This window comes from Bos indicus x Bos taurus, chromosome 4 (assembly GCF_003369695.1).
Source record: "Bos indicus x Bos taurus breed Angus x Brahman F1 hybrid chromosome 4, Bos_hybrid_MaternalHap_v2.0, whole genome shotgun sequence".
NCBI classification, from domain to species: domain Eukaryota; kingdom Metazoa; phylum Chordata; class Mammalia; order Artiodactyla; family Bovidae; genus Bos; species Bos indicus x Bos taurus.
This window is the reverse complement of record NC_040079.1, coordinates 90221854-90239492: the sequence shown is the minus strand read 5'-3', so window position 1 is coordinate 90239492 and position 17639 is coordinate 90221854. Positions and strand designations below refer to the sequence as shown.

Here is a 17639-nt window from a genome sequence, read left to right as displayed (position 1 = left end):
GAGTTTGAGGAAACTCCTGGAGTTGGTGATGGACAGGGAGGCCTGGCGTGCTGCAGTCCATGAGGTTGCAAAGAGTCACACAACTGAGCGACTGAACTGAACTGAACTGAAACCCCTAGACAGTCCCATCACCACAAAGTTAGTTTCCTCAATCTAATCCTCATCAACATCAATCCCCGTTCCATTTAGCCTCCCCTCAACATAAACACAATAAAGACAGCACAGAGCTTTCAGTTGGTGCTCTCCTTCTTACTAAAACTTTTCTTCTTAATCTATTTTGCATCTTTGTTTTCCCTTCTCCCCTTCTCAGTAAATTCATCTTATGGGAGACCTAACAAAGACATTAGCCTCGGTACACTTACGTCAAATAATTAAATTGACTTTTAATTATGCAAATTTTAGGACAGTAAGATATTTTGGCACATTTCAGATACTAAGGTATGTTCTTAGTTGTTCTGAGAAGCCTACTCTCATGTGTTACCTAAATTCAGTACACACTTCTGATATTTATAGCTGAGTATTAAGTATTTTGAATGGCATTTTAAGCTCTAAATTTCGGTAAATATTAGTACTAAAAATGCCTTGACATCACAGAGCTAGTAACTACAAAATTTTAGCATCACACATTCCAGTAAACCAGTTGTTTATATATCTTATATGGTGTTTGACCTTTATAAAGAAAACAAGGTTCAAGATCTGAAGTCTATGTTGCTGAAGAGATTGCATCAAAATCCACCCCTTGATAGGTCCCATCGCTGGAGAAATTCATGAGGGGACCAGTGTGTTTGTGTTTACCTTGCTGCGATCCAGCACAGCAAACAAGCAGCTAGGTTCTATGTGTCCTTTTATTGCCTAATGTTTAAATACTGCCAGTGAAACTTATATAATTGTTAGCTGAATTACACCTTTAGCTCTGTCACTGAGATGCAGTATTTTTCATTCCAATAATGTGTTTTCATGACTAAAATGAAAAATGAGAGGAAAAATATTTAACCATGGCCACATGATATGCCACATTTCTGTGACTATTATCCTGTGTGCTATCATCTGCATACTTACCATTTTAGAATTAATATGTTTTAAAACTGAGATCATAATCTGTAGCAGACCAAAGATCACAGCACTTCTTCCAGTCTGGCTAAGCTGTACTTTACTCATACATTGTTTTTAGGATCTTAACAAAGCACAGTCTCCATGCTTTGCTCACTTTAAATCTTGTAGCACTTCAGGCAGATAACCAATCATCTGGCATCAGTTATCTGTTCTAACTACATTATATGCAAAAAAAGGGGGAAAAAAAAACCATTCATATCTACTGTGTAAATTCCGACCTCATGACTGGGGAGTCCATTCTTCCCTTGTTAGTTGAATTCTCTGTCAAATCTCCAAGCAAATGATCCTTATATCAAAGAAGCTAAGAAGTTTTATATTCACTAGTTAGAGCCTTTGACCTGTCTTTCTAATTGGAAGAGAAATTTTTAAGATTACCTGAGCTCCAAAGTTATTTTGTTGTATAGGAAAGGGATAATCAATATGTGGTAGAAAATTACAAAAGAGCTGTATCATTGTTGGGCCTTGAGCATTAATGGCTCTATCTGGTTCAAAAGATTATATTCCAGTGCTTGATTTTTCCTTCACTTTTAGAGCTCTTATTTGAAAATATACCTAACTGAGATTCAAATGTTTTATCTTTTGATAGAGTTTTTACTGCAATTGCATATGGAGCTATGGCCATTGGAGAAACACTTGTTTTGGCACCTGAATATTCGAGAGCCAAATCTGGGGCTGCGCATCTGTTTGCTTTGTTGGAAAAGAAACCAACTATAGACAGCTATAGTCAAGAAGGGAAAAAAACAGTAAGCACAACTATGATTTTAAATGTCCACTTATTATTAATTCTTCATATGCATGCTCTCTAATTAGACTTAAATTAAGGCATTATTCGATAACTGCAAATGAGTGCTATAATAATTAAAAGCTTGTATAAATAACTGTTATGGTTACAGAAGGAGAAAGAGGATCTTTTCTTAATCAAATTTTCACCTCTCCTACTAAAATGTACAGATTTTATATTAAAAAATATGTGCTTCTGGTTTATTTGCCTGATGCCATGAGAATGTTCTTGAACACAGGATTGATTTATACATTTGATTTTATTTAGACTGCAAAAGTTTTAATATTGGATAAAGCTTTGCATTAAGATTTATTCATTTTTTTCTCTGATAACATATGCAAAGTAAATAGTATCCTGCTACTTCAGATGCCATTTTTCATGGAAAATATATGTGTAAACAGAAGATAGGAAATGGGAACTATATTAAATTATTAATATTAAAACACATGTACACATTTAGTCACAAACTCTAAAAGATACATACATTAAATATATATTCAGTTTTTCTAGACATTTTAAATTTAAAAGAATAACTATTAGGTATACACTTAAAAGGAAATTTTCATTTAAATGTATTTCCCTCTAGAATTTTAACAGTAGATTTATATGTATGATAGCTTAAAATAGTACATTATCACTCAAACTTCATAATTATTAAAAGAAATGAGAGTTAAAAATAAAAAGATCATAACATTCTCAAAATAGAATGCTTTAAGATACATGAATGTCACAATAAAATTTCATACTTGTCTTTTGAAAAGTAATATAGGAAAATTTTTAAATCTTAGGATTTAGATATTTAGTAATATTACTAGTCATTTCTTTCTAAATGTTACAATAGAGGGATTGAGCATCTCACTGATAAACATTCCCATAGAACTGTTTCAAAGGGATAGATTGTGGAAATGTTTCTTATAAAGACTATAAAATTAAGTTATTTAATCTCTACTGTATTTAATAGACACTTACTTCTATCACTCCCTATGCTTTATTTTTTATTTTAATTTTTATTCATTTATTTTGGCTGTGCTGGGTCTTTGTTGCTGTGCTGCCTTTTCTCTAGTTGTGGTGGGCAGGGGCTTCTCTCTAGCTGTGGTACGCAGGCTTCTCCTGTGGTGGCTTCTCTTACTGAAGAGCACAGGCTCCAGGTTGAGCAGGCTTCAGTAGCTGCAGTTCCCGGGCTCTAGAGCATAGGCTCAATAGTTGTGGCACACAGGCTCAGTTGTTCTGTGGCATATGGGATCTTCCCAGATCAGGGATCTAGTCTGTCTCCTGCACTGGCAGGTGGATTATTTACTACTGAGCCACCAGGGAAGCCCATTCTCTATGCTTTAAAAAAATAAAGTCTGATAAAAACAAAACTGGCAAACAATGATTATTACTGAGGTTGGGAGATAGGCATATATGCAAACAGTCCATTACATGTTATTCTCTCTACTTTTATAGATGTTTGAAATTTTTCCATTACAAAATATTTAAAATAGTAAAATTTTAAATGTATTAAAGTCTGGAAGTCTAGAATATCTTTCTATACCTTTCCAAAAGGCATCAGAGCATACAGAAATAATTGTACTCTCTAAGGTTTTTTTTAAAATTTTTTTTTCACAAATAATATTCATGTGCTGTAATGGGCAAAACAGAAAGCATTGAAAAAGCTAAAAATAAGCTGCTGTTAAACTTAATATTTTGGCACATATCGTTTCAGGATTTTTTTTCCTAATTCTACAATACTTAACCACAAGTTAACATTTCTTTCCTTTGACAACAGAATAATTTGTCAAATATTTTTTGATACTCCTCCCCTCTACCTATCTCTGCCTCCTACCTATATACTGGGCTCAGAATATGCTGAGCATGATTATTAAACCTCACTAGTTAAAATGCATTTGATTGAGGGCAAACATGGAATTCAAAAGAACCTAAAATCTTAAGAACGAAATATATAAAGAGAAAGTTAATCATCATTTAGTGATTGTTCTGGAAAATCTTTTATAAACATCATACTTATGATATACATAAATATTGGTTTACAAATTATCAACCACTAAAGAGATTGAAGCATAAAGAGAAAAATAAATTTATAGGCAAATGTCACTGCCAAAAGATCAATTAACACAGATAAATCTGAATTTAAAATAGAGATGTATATAAACTGTAAATCATGGTCCAACTTATAAAAACAACATTTATACATAGTTTATGAGGGCTCCAGCTATTCTGAGTTAAGCAATAATACCTATAAAGCACAAATAATATCTGTAAAACACAAACTAATTTTTTTAAAAGATGTATTTATTTAGAGCAGGTGGTCAAACAGCTCTTCTGCAGATCAGACTGTGACTGGGTACTGAAGCCAAAGAAAACCAGTGTTTTTAGGAAGTCTGAGAGCTAAGACCACAACAACTACAGATATAAAAATCTCAAGCAAAATGACAGAAAGTACTGATGCTGAAGCTGAAACTTTGGCCACCTGATGTGAAGGGTCAACTCACTGGAAAAGACCCTGATGCTGGAAAAGTTTGAGGGCAAGAGAAGAAGGGGGAGACAGAGGATGAAATAGTTGGATGGCATCACCAACTCAGTGGACATAAGTTTGAAAGATATAATGAAGGACAGGGAGGCCTGGCATGCTGCAGTCCACGGGGTCGCAGAGATTTGGACACGACTTAGTGACTGAACGACAACAATGTGCAGTCAGCAACGCGACAGAGAGGAACATGATGTTTAAAATTAAAATGGTTGTGGAACAGACAGTTTTCAGAAAGCACTCGGCCAGAGTGTGCTGTAGTATGTTACAGACTTTCTAAGTCATCCTTTTAAACACTGCCAACTTTCTTTCACAGGACATATGTGAAGGGAATATAGAGTTCCGAGAAGTCTCTTTCTTCTATCCAAGTCGCCCAGATGTCCTAATCCTTCGCAGTTTATCCCTCAGTATTGAGAAAGGGAAGACAGTAGCATTTGTTGGAAGCAGTGGCTGTGGGAAAAGCACTTCTGTCCAACTTCTGCAGAGATTTTACGACCCAGTCAAAGGACAAGTGGTAAGACTGAATTCAAATACAACTTATCTGGAGGTTAGCAGAGCTGTTCTTAAACATTCCCTTGGGCTTAAGTTCAGGCTTCCTGCTATTCACTCTGGCCATCTCCACACCACAGTTCTCAAAACCATAGGCATGATTAGAGCTCTTTTGAATCAGCTCCATTAAGTTCTGCATCCTGATCTCAAAAAAACGCAACCTCTCCCTCCTTTGAACTCCAAGGATGGTTTTTTTTACCTGGCACTTTTCTTACTCTAACTTATATTCAGATTTTCAATTATTCTGTCCCTTCAAACACCACCACATTACAAACACACAAAGACAACTTCCTGTTCTTCCTTCCCCTACCACCGCAAAAAACAAAAAGCCCATAAAAGTCAAAGATTGTCCTGATAGTCATCATTCTGCTGCAATTTAGTCTTTTGCCCATCACAGTCGCAAAGATTATTTGCAAAATGGCTGCCTTCACAGAAAACAATGAACAGTGAGTACCAAAATAAGGTAACACTCAGCTGTTTGCATACAGCATAGCACCCTCCTTCTTTTAAACTCTCCAATGATTCTCTATCGCAGTTAGAATAAACGAGAGTCCATACTATCAAATCAAGGTCCTTTGTGATCTAGCCCTTGCCTCTCCCTCCAGACTCCTCTCCTATCACTCCTACCTCACTATACACTGTGTATCAGTCTCACTGACTTCTTTATGTTCTTTAAATACACAGTGTTCTTTGAACACACATTGTTCTTGCTGTTCCCCTGATCAAAATTTGTTCTTACTATAACTTCTTTGCCAATACCTTCTCATCATTCACATCTCAGTCTAAAAATTCTACTTCCTTAGAGGGGACTTCTTAGATAGAATATAATGCATTCACCTGTCCCCTTCCCAAATCCTCAGCACATTCTTAGTCACTCTCTATCCCATTATCTTATCATGTTATCATGACACTTTATTTTTCTGACGTTGTTTGTTAGTGTGCTTATTACCTGCCTCTCTCCACTACAGTATAAGCTACAGGAGGGTAAGACCTTTGTCTTGTTTATTACTCTTTCCCCAGTGCCTGAAGAGTCCTCATCACATAGTAGGTATGCTTATGCTCATCAGATGTCAGTTGAATTTTGTTACCTCACTAGGCTTTAATAAAACAGGGTCCTTTACAGTGGAGGTTGGTCATTTTTCATCTGACTTTAGTCCAGAACACCAGACTTCATTCTAAACTCTGGGCAGGTCTCTAGAATATATGGCCATTCCCAGAAATGTCAAGTAAGTTTAAGAGTTGGTACTTCAGTTAGTTATTAATACATGCTGTCTGCTTCTATACAACATATGATTTATGAGCCCTTCTCGGGTAACGTTTATGCTATGAAACAGCTTGGATTCCTAACCTTCTTGTTATGATTTGTATACGTTTGAATGCAGTGAGCTGTAACATGATGCAGTTGTTGGATCTTCACATACCATTCTCCATTCTGCTTTTGGCAGCTATTTGATGGTGTGGATGCAAAGGAATTGAACGTACAGTGGCTCCGTTCCCAGATAGCAATCGTTTCTCAAGAACCTGTGCTCTTCAACTGTAGCATTGCTGAGAACATAGCCTATGGTGATAACAGCCGTGTTGTGTCACTGAATGAGATAAAAGAAGTAGCAAACGCAGCAAACATCCACTCTTTTATTGAGAGTCTCCCTGAGGTAAGAAAATGTCTGAAATCTTGAACTAAAAGCTGTCTAGTATTTTATTGGGCTTAAGTGGTTATTTTTATGTGCTTCTTGGATTACACAATTTATTTATTGCTGGCATCTAATGTAAAGTGAGATATAAAAAGCAAAATTTGAAATTATGTTTGTGTGACTTTTTCCAAGACCAACTGTATTAATATTCACTGAATATCAATTAATTTTCATATTTTTATTTTATACCTTCTACTCATTTATTCATTTATACTTCATTTTATACTTCTATTCATTTATACTCTACTTATGGCTACACCACCATCATCCCCCTCTGGACCACCTTGAAAGTAAGTGAAAGTGTTAGTCGCTCAGTCACATCTGACTGTGATGCCATGGACTCTGTCCATGGAATTCTCTAGGCAAGAACACTGGAGTGGGTAGCCATTCCCTTCTCCAGGGGATCTTCCCAACCTAGGAATTGAACCTGAGTCTTCCACATTGCAGATGGATTCTTTACTGTCTGAGACATCAGAGAGGACCACTTTAGTACCTTCTTAATCTGTCTTCCTGCTTCCAGTCTTGCCTCTTTATAATTCTTCCTCACATCAATTGGATCTTTTAAAAACATAAAGTAAATCATACCCCTCCCTGCCTAAAACCTCCTAAAGTCATCCCTTTGAACTAAGAATGAAATCAAAACTTCTTAAAAGACCGGCAGGGCCTTCTGTGATCTGGCCCTGATCTCTTTATGTGCTCACTCTCTCCAGCCATACTGACTTCTTTCTGTCTCATGAACTTTTTTATTCCCTACTGCAGGACATTTACACTCATATTTATTCAGCTGGGTTCTCCCTTCTTATGACTCTTCGAAGAGCCAGTTCCTTAAATTTCAAGCTCTTTCAAATGTCACTTTTGCAGAAGTCTTCCGTGGCCATCTTATTTTAAAGAGGACCCACCAGCCCTTATAGCCTATCGCATAGTCTTCAGAGTGCTTACCACAGTCTAAAATTATGCTGGTGCTTATTAATTTGCTTAGGACTCCTTTTCCCACTAGAGTGTTAGGTCCTTGCCTGCCATTTTTGTCATCTCTCTGTATTGGCTGTGGCAGCTGACACAAAATCTCAGAAAAGTTGAAAATCTTGGCTGTCAAGAGGGCTTTAGCATAGCAAGCATTGATACAAATCCAGAATTAGTGCACAGAGACACTAATGTTGATTGCAACTTATAAGTTCTTACTATTTATACCTACATGCACACATAGATAAAATAAAAATATAGGGACTTCCTGGTGGGCCAGTGGTTAAGACTCCACACTTCCTAAAAGGGGCACAGGTTTGATCCCTGGTGAGAGAACTAAGACCCCACATGTTGCACAGTGCAGCAAAAAAATTTTTAAAAAGTATATGTGTATACCTACATTTATATATATACACACACACACTTACTTTTGATTAGAAGCAAGTTTGTATAATGTGGTTTTCTAGCTCACTTTAAAAGGAAATGCCAAAGGTTAGTAAGCATTGTATCAAACAATAATCTAATGCCCTGTTTTGGGAGAAGGATACTCTTTTATACTACTAGATCATCCCTCACCATCTCCTGTCCACATTAATTGGTTCCTCTAACTAGAAATGGGCCATTAATACAGTTTCCCTAACTTCAGTACGGTTCTGCATTACTAACTATAATAGAAGGAGTAACAAAATATTGTGACCCTATAGCTTTCCCTTTTTTAACCAAGACACTCACTGAATTATTGATTCAAGGATAGATTATTATCTACATAATCCTAATAGGGTTTTTCTTTAATTTATGTATGGTAAAATGCTATCCATTTTATATTTGTACCATTTGACTTTTACCGTTAAATTGTTTTTTATCTTTCATTCTTTTCATTGTACTATTTCTCAGATTTACCCAGAACTATATACTGCAGAGATTCAGCATTCTTTTTACAATCAACTTTGAGAATCATAATGTCATTTCCAAAAGAAAGAATAGCTTGTTTCTAAGTGTTTTAAAATAAAACTGTAGTTTACTTTCATATCACTCTTACCTGCAAAATATATAGAACCATAAAGAAATCTGGTGCCAAAATATCCTTTGGGAATAGGACAGGGAAATTACTAGTCTAGCAGTAATGTAAATAACCATTTGGAGTGGAGAAAGGACAGGGATTTTGGGAAATCAACTCGGAGCTATTTCCAGGGTTAAGTTATGAAGGTCTGAATTAATAAAGTAAAATAAAACAAGGAAAAGGATGTAAAAAATATCATAAAAGTGGAATTGTCAGGACTGAGCTTCAGGTTGTCTGTAGAAAGTGAGCAAGAAAGTACATAATACACTGGGCAGCTTTCTGGCATGAAAACACAAAGAGCATATGATGAGAGTACAAAAGCAGGAATGACGAAGTTTCACAGAAAACCACACAGAGGATATTGCTTTGAACTGGGTTTTGAAGAATGAGTAGTTCACTAGGCACAGGGAGCAACACCATTTTTAGGAGACAGAATAAGCTCATGCAGAAACACATACATGTGAAAGGGTTTTATGTGTTTGAGGGAAAATAAGTTTAAAGTTCTGAGCATAAAGTGGGGAATTAAGAATAAGCCACACAAATATGAGCATGGACTAAATGTGAAGGTTCTGAATTACCAGACTAAGTTTGGTCTCTGTTATTATTGGAAAGAGGAAACCGCTAGACGTTTTTACACAAAGAAGCGACATGATCGAATTTTTAAAGGAAAAAAAAAAAAAATCATGTGAAGCTCAGCCTTTTGTTTGCTCATTCAAGAGACGCTGTGACCTCTGTGGCAATGGCCCAGACTACATGAAAGGGGCAAGTCTTGGTACATTACAACCTGGATGAGAGAAACTCAGGTCCATATTTTTCTTTCCCCCAGTTCCAATTTCCAAAAGTTCTTAAACGTCACACACTCCCCTCCACACACAAAGACCATATGTTTGAAGTAAATTTGTTGGGTGGTCAAAATGATGTGAGGTTTTATGTAGTCTTTATTAATCCTACTTAGAATGAATTGTCAATTATTTCTACATAAGTATTCACATATTTGATTACTGATTGCTACCCAGCCCTTTCTGAGGGTCTTAAATAATATATGTGTATGTGCTCAGTTGCTCAGTCATGTCTGACTCTTTGAGACTCTTTGAGACCCTGGTAGGCTACATTGTCCATGGAATTTTCCAGGCAAGAATACTGGAGCATGTTGCTATTTCCTTCTCCAGGGGATCTTCCCATCCCAGGCATCAAACCTGAGTCTCCTGTGTCTCCTGCACTGGCAGGCGAATTCTTTACCCCCAAAGCCTGGGAAGCCCAAAATAATATATATTGCATATTAAATATAAATAATGTATGATGTGTACAATTTATAGTATTTTATTCTAAAGTAAAGAAAAATAGAATTGTTAAGCAACTATAGCCCTGTGGGTTTCAGGTAAAGGATTATGGACCTGTCTGGCAGATCAAGGCTAAACTTCCCTGGCGGCTCAGATGGTAAAGCGTCTTCCTACAATGCAGGAGACCTAGGTTCGATCCCTGGGTCGGGAAGATCCCCTGGAGAAGGAAATGGCAATCCACTCCAGTACTATTGCCTGGAAAATCCCATGGACAGAGGAGCCTGGTAGGCTACAGTCCATGGGGTCGCAGAGTCGGACACGACTGAGTGACTTCACTTTAGAGTGTGCTAAGGGTAACAAATCTATGGTGTATGCCATGAATAGAACCTCCAGGCATTTGGAAATATCAGCCTGGGAGAGGAGTTCAGATAACACTGGCTTGGTCTTGAGGATCCCTGAGAAAAACATCAGATGTAGAAATCCCCTAGTGCCCACAATTTCACACAGTCAGCTCTCGAACCACTTCCTGGCTCCCATTGGAACCACCCTGAAACTCCTTTAAAGGGCCTGCAAGGAATCTCCAGCATGCAGTTGGTTTAGGATTAGACTCTATCTGATGTTCCTTCCAGGATCCAGTTGGTATTTAGACCCAGGTTTACACTGAACAGCTACTGCTTCTTGACTATCTCATAAAACAGGTGATTTCAGGGCACTCACCATCCTAGTGTTTGCCAGAAAACTGATTTAGATTTTCAGTTGAAACAGGAAAGAATGAAATCCTGTAGTTCTTCATTAGAAACAAACAAAAAGACAAAAACCTTCAGTTTAAGTGTCTGAAAATGTTTTTAGATTACTATTGAGACAACATGTATATTTATATTTATAATCTGTTCTGCTTGAAAGTGTTAGTCTTTCAGTTGTGTCCGACTCTTTATGATCCCAATGGACTGTAGACTGCCAGGTTCCTCTGTCCATGGAATTCTCCAGGCAAGAATACTGGAGTGGGTTGCCATTTCCTCCTCCAGGGGATCCTCCCCACCCAGCGATTGAACCTGTGTCTCCTGCATAGCAGGCAGATTCTTTACCATCTGAGCCACCAGGGCTTAATGATGGGCAAAAACATCTGAACTGTATTTTCATCCAGTTCATTCTTTGAGGCTTACATCTTCCTGAAAGCTAAAGAAAGCCAAGAAATGCAAAGTGATTTCTAAGCTAGTATTATATCTTCTTCAGCTGTAAGAGAAGAATCCACGTACAATTTAATCTAGACTGGCAGAAAGAACTAAAAGTCCGTTATCATTGCCACCAAATCCAGTTTTTGGCTTAAGATTGAATCCTCTAATTTAGATGGGAAACTTGCGGTGTGTGGATATGAACCGCTGAGTTTTACCTAATTATCTACAGCCCTGTGATTCCAGTTTTAATAAAATGTGTTTTAGGAGGAAAAGGCCCAGTGGGCTAGCAGTCTCAGGTAAAATCACAAAGAAAAAAGAATGAAGGTGAAGTCGCGACCGACTCTTTGCGACCCCATGGACTCTAGCCCGCCAGGCCTCTCCATCCATGGGATTTTCCAGGCAAGAGTACTGGATTGGGTTGCCATTTCCTTCTCCAGGGGATCTTCCTGACCCAGGGATTGAACCTAGGTCTCCCGCATTGCAGGGAGACACTTTGCCATCTGAGCCACCAGGGACTCTCCCAAAATCACAAAGGAGATAGCTGAAGTCTGTTTCCTTTGTAGACCATTCACAAAGGACACTCTTACTGGGCTTCAATAATTCAGACACCCATTGTTTGATATAAAGTAAGCAACTAAGCATTTTAAGTTGAAAAATGAGATTAAGGAGACATATCTGTTATTAAAGTTACTCACAAGCTCTGTCAAAACCCCCTCTGCTGGAGAAACACCTCCTGAAGGCAGCAAGGTGCAGAGGGAAAGGCAGTTGAATCAGGCCTCTCCAGGGTCCTAAGCTAAACAGTACATCATCACGTGCTGCGTTTCTCTATGATGATGCTACGGGATCCACCTTTAGAAGGTTGCACAGTTGGACTTACTTTCCCAGTGGAGCTGATCCACCCACACATCCTTGTTTGGGTACCAATGGCATGTATTTCTCAGACAACTGGCAAGGGCTAACAGAGAGCAGTATGAAACCCTGGAGGAAAGCAGAGTCAACAGGATAATGTAGAAAACAAGTGGGAGCCTGCTTGCTGATCCATTATGATTTAGATATGTGAGAAATTTCCTTTACCCTTCCATGGAGTGTAATACTGAAAAGGTAGTCATTAGTAAGTAGGAGAGTGTAGCAATTTGTGAAGTGCTAAATATCACTATCATGACCTGAAAAGTTGAATGGACTGTCTTAAGATGACGGCCTAACTTATTCCTAGGATGATACCTGCACCACTGAGAATGGCATCATGACACCTGGAGAAATGTGCCCACAGAGATTTAGTAAGAGCCACAGCTAGGGAACCCAATGACTTATTTTAAAATGTTACTTTAAATCATTTTGACCTGAAAACAGAAGATAATTTAACTTAATGGGGAAAGATTTGTGTTTACTGGGAACTTTTTCCCTAATTTTTTTTTTTTTTTTAATGCTTTAATTTGAACAATTCTTTTGTAGAAGCAAAATGGCAAAGGTCTACTGTTTGTGATCAGATTAGATATGTAAATGAAATGGTAGTGTTTACTGCTGGTTTAGCATTTATTTGCAACAAAGCCCAAGAATAGATTTCAGCACTTGTTGGGACACAAATTTTAGAGTAGCAAAATCTGAAATATTTAGATGGCTCTCGCCCACAGTTGCCATGTTAATTTAAATAACCAAGACTTGCTTTCTTAATTGCATGTTCCTGTAATAGAAATACAACACACACGTTGGACTGAAAGGAACACAGCTTTCTGGCGGCCAGAAACAAAGACTAGCTATTGCAAGGGCTCTTCTCCGTAAACCAAAAATTTTATTGTTGGATGAGGCCACTTCAGCTCTTGACAATGAGAGTGAAAAGGTAACTTTCTCTTCTTTCATCTCAGGATTAATAGGAAATATGAGAGTGGAGTATTTTGGAAGAAATTAAGGTCAGTTGGTGGAGAAAAAAAAGGCCTGGAGAGAACTGTAGTCATAGGGTCACCAGTTGTAATTAAGGTTTTGACCTTTATGTAAAGGTCAGAGGCTGGTGGGGAGGGGGGAGAGAGTTGGGGCACAAAGCATCTCGTGTGTTAGAAAGGTTTTCTCATTAGAATTGGTCTCATCATCAAAAGGGTCCCAATTCTTGAAATGCTTCTCCACTCAAGAAAAAAGCCCAAGGAAGATTACTTTCCTGTTTTATTATTATTCTAATGATACCAAACAAAATAATAAGGTAATCTACATATGTAAGAGAGTGATCTACACAGCAATGTTGGAGCCTGCTAGTTTCTCTACCTTCTTTAGAATATTTGCTCAGTTTGAAAAGGAAGTGAGTGAGTGGGTGAAGTCGCTCAGTAGTGTCTGACTCTTTGCGACCCCGTGGACTGTAGCCCCCCAGGCTCCTCCGTCCATGGGATTCTCCAGGCAAGAATACTGGAGTGGGTTGTCATTTCCTTCTCTATTTGCCCCCTTGAAAAGGAAACAAGGGGGCAAATAGACATGTAACAACAGGTGTACAGTTCAAGCTTCTTCTCATGTTTAATTTTACTATATTCTTGTCCCTTAGAAGTTCTTGCATATACAGTATGTTCTTGTTAAATGAAAGCTGGTTAAATGAATAATAATGTTCAATATTTATTAAGTGCTTATTATACACTACTATCTCAATCCTCACAACAGTTTGATTAATTATTTTTTACTATGTTCAATTTACAGATCAGCACACTAAGGCTTTAGAAAAAGTTAAGTAACTTCGTTAAATCCCTTGTGGCTCAGCTGGTAAAGAATCCATCTGCAATGCAGGAGACCTGGGTTCGATCCCTGGGTTGGGAAGATCCCCTGGAGAAGGGAAAGGCTACCCACTCCAGTATTCTAGCCTGGAGAATCCCATAGTCCATGGGTCCCAAAGAGTCGGACACGACTGAGCAACTTTCACTTTCACTTTAAATTCTAATAAAGTGCATCTGATCTAAGATCCCATGAGATTAATCACTACACAACTACTATTTGTAGATGATTATCATTCTTGATTTCCATGAGACAGTGTGTTATGAAAGAAAAAAATGGGACTTTTGGAATCAAACATATTTGGGCTGTAATTCTGGATTCATCAGTTACTAGCAGTGTGACCTAGGTCAAGTGACCTGAATTTTTCGAATCTTGGTTTATTTATCAGGAAAATGAAAATACTCCTTACAGAGATACTGAAATGATTTAAATGAGATAACCATCATTAGAATATTTTATATATTCAGCAAATAATCGGATTTTACCTTCTGCTTCCATTTCTTGCTTGTTCTTGTTTTGTTTTTGGCTGCACCGTGAGGCATGTGGGATCTTAGTTTCCCAAGCAGGGACTGAACCTGTGTTCCCTGTAGTGAGAGCACAGATCCTACCACTGGACCTACAGGGAATTCCCTTATTTCTCATATACATACAACATTATTACCTCTTTGTAGCTGAGATGCTGTTTTAGCTAGGACAGTTTTACAACTAAATTCTAAAAAGAAAAACAAACAAAAGAAACTATGAGAAGAAATGAAGTAAACAGACAATTGAGTATGGAAATACTACTTTCTGGGTTTGACTTTGAAACCACTTAAATACAAATAATGGCAATCCACTCTAGTACTATTGCCTGGAAAACCCCGTGGACAGAGGAGCCTGGTAGGCTACAGTCCATGGGGTCGCAAAGAGTCGGACACGACTGAGCGACTTGACTTTCACATACAAATAACCATCTAACTTTTATTGTCACAAAAGCTACTCCAAATAAAAATCTTAATTAGTGTCTGTAATTACTTTTTCTAAATTTCTATTAAGATATTCCACAAATAAGGGTAGTTTCCTTGAAGATAAGCAAATAGACAATGAATGTTATTAGATTTCCTTAATCAATTTGACTTGGGCAAGTTTACTGGCATTTAACCAAAGCTAGCAATCACAGGTCCTTCTCTCTTTCAGGTGGTTCAACATGCCCTTGATAAGGCCAGTAAGGGGAGGACATGCCTAGTGGTGGCTCACAGACTCTCCACGATACAGAACGCAGATTTGATAGTGGTTCTGCACAATGGGCAAATAAAGGAACAAGGAACTCATCAAGAGCTCCTGAGAAATCGAGACATATATTTTAAATTAGTAAACGCACAGTCAGTGCAATGATTTTGTTGGAGTTAACACATATTTTGATCTTTGTGTATGCAAAGAAAGACTGCCTAAGAATTATTTGGTATGCTTTGATTTTGTTTATTGCATGTATCAATAGAATCATGCTATTCAAGTAGACACGTTTTGTTCACACACCATCTACCCTTCAGATTCTTAAAAGGAAACAAAAATTCATTTAAGTGAGATAATGCATATATCCTTCAATTTATAAAAAGCACACTTGCTTATAAAGCAATTTGCTGCAAAGTGCGTATTTTCCTATCAATTTCTGCTATAAAATTGGGAATATATTCCTAGAGGGAAAAATTACCCAACTAACTAAATTAAAAGATTTTAGCAAATAGTATGATGTAGTTGGACCTGTGGCATTGCAGGAAGAATGATTTGGAACATCCCAAATTTTCTAGCAAATATTAGAGTAATTTGAGCTGGTCCTTTTCTCCAAACCATCAGATGTTCTCTCACAGTATCTCTCAATGCTTCTCTCAGTGAATATCCACTATTACCCAAACTTTCATTATATCCTTTTGTCAAGAGGATAGAGAGAATTATAATGTAATTAAGAATGTAAAATTTTTGGCAGAATTGGGAAGTTATCTTCCACTTCAGTAAATGAAATAGTTTACATGATCCATTCTGAAGATTCCACTATTTCAAGCTTTGGGTTTGGCAGAGTAAGTCACAAGCTTACTCCATATATGAACACTTATTTACTTAAAGTAAGAGCTGCTTTTACTATGGTGAAAAAAATTTTAATGCCTTTATTATTATTAAATCAACTAATTTGTTTAAACTTTATATGTAATACATGTATGATTTTAAAATTCCACGTAAATAACAGTATTGATCAACTGAGTCATGTTTTACATTTACTTAAATATGTAATTTCATCCAGTGATTTTATGTCTATTCTTCACTGTATTTCTTTCTATTTACAGTGATACTTACAACCAGCCTCCCTAAAGTGCACTCTGCCAGTAATCTGAAATGTGAAAAAAATTAAAACCATTTGTGTTTTATGCCACACTTTAGAAAATGCAAAATAAAAATAGGATTGGGGGATTGAGAACCCGATTATTGTTTAAAGGCATTGGCATGAAAGCCTGTGGCCGCTTTGCTATGTGTGGATGTCGAGCTCTTGGTGGTTTCTCTTTCCTGAGTAAGGAGGGAGAGAGCAGTATGGTATTGGATATGCTAATTTCTCAGAGCAGGAGCAGTCCAGGCTTCAATTCTGTAATGCCTCCTAGATTAGAAATACCTGCCAAGCCTATATTCTCCTTGGGCTTAGCCACAGCAGTTCCACAGTCATACCTACAGATGTCAGTGAAACACTTTCTAATTAATAGCCCCGTCTAATATTGTATTTGTATTTCAAAAGATTTTAAAGGGTACTCCACAGGCAGAATTCTCTTAAAGCTACTGCCTTCACTGGAACAAGTAACCAGGCTGAGAACTGGGGTCCTGGATAGTATACAAGGATCTGTGGGGTTATCAGCTGATGAAGGCAGAAAGTAAGTAGAGACCAGTTGCTTTTAGTAAACATCACAATTTAAAAATTTTAAATTGCTGTATTATTTTAAAAATGGTTTTAAAATATAACCCAACCAACTCACTTTTTATCTTACCACTCCTTAAAACAAACGGTGGTGTGTTTTTATGTTCAGTAATCTTAGGTCATAGCTAATAACCTGGCTTTTAGCCTACTCAATGTATCGGTTTCATAGTATATACAGAGTGCTTTGCATATGACTTATTGTATGAAAATATTTTCTGTTAGTGTCCACTTGTGTGTTCCTTGTTTTAATTTGAGCTCTTATTTCCAGAGGATTACTGAAGTGGAATCATAAGTTGACTAGAAAATTCACTCATAAGAACTAGCCAAGGGAGGAAACTGGGAAAATTGGAAGTAATAGAAACTTAAAAGCTCATTTAAAAGACATAATTATTTTTTAAAAAATGCATGGATCATCAAATGTCTACATAGTAACCTCAAGCAACACAGCTTGCCTCCTTTTAGCAAAAGCACACTAATAAAGTCTGTATTACTTTTCTATTGCTGCTGTAACAAATTACCACAAATGCAGTGGATTAAAAAAATATACATTTGTTATCTGGCAATTCTCGAGAACAGAAGTCTAAAATCAGTCTCCATAGGCTCCAGAGACAGATCCATTCCTTGTTCTTTACCCATGCACCTCAGCATGCATCTCTCAGATCTCTGATTACTTCATTATACCTCCGTCTCTGCCTTTGCCCTTCTTCTCGTTCTCTTATATAAGGACCCTATGATTACACTGAGCCCATGTAGGTATCCAGGATAATTTTCCCATCTTAAAAAAAAGCATAGTATCTGTGAATACAATGTCTATCGAAATACA

At 37.3% G+C, this 17639-nt stretch overlaps 1 protein-coding gene across 1 annotated transcript in view; it reads left to right on the top strand.

Moving 5' to 3' along the window:
- Positions 1 to 16790, top strand: part of ABCB5 (ATP binding cassette subfamily B member 5) — a 117860-nt gene extending 101070 nt beyond the window's left edge. The window contains exons 23-27 of the mRNA XM_027538440.1: positions 1700 to 1856; positions 4738 to 4935; positions 6416 to 6622; positions 12827 to 12973; positions 15058 to 16790. Coding sequence (XP_027394241.1) covers positions 1700 to 1856; positions 4738 to 4935; positions 6416 to 6622; positions 12827 to 12973; positions 15058 to 15255 — 907 coding nt within the window. The 3' untranslated portion in view covers positions 15256 to 16790. The remainder of the gene's footprint in view (positions 1 to 1699; positions 1857 to 4737; positions 4936 to 6415; positions 6623 to 12826; positions 12974 to 15057) is intronic.
- Positions 16791 to 17639: the final 849 nt, after the last annotated feature.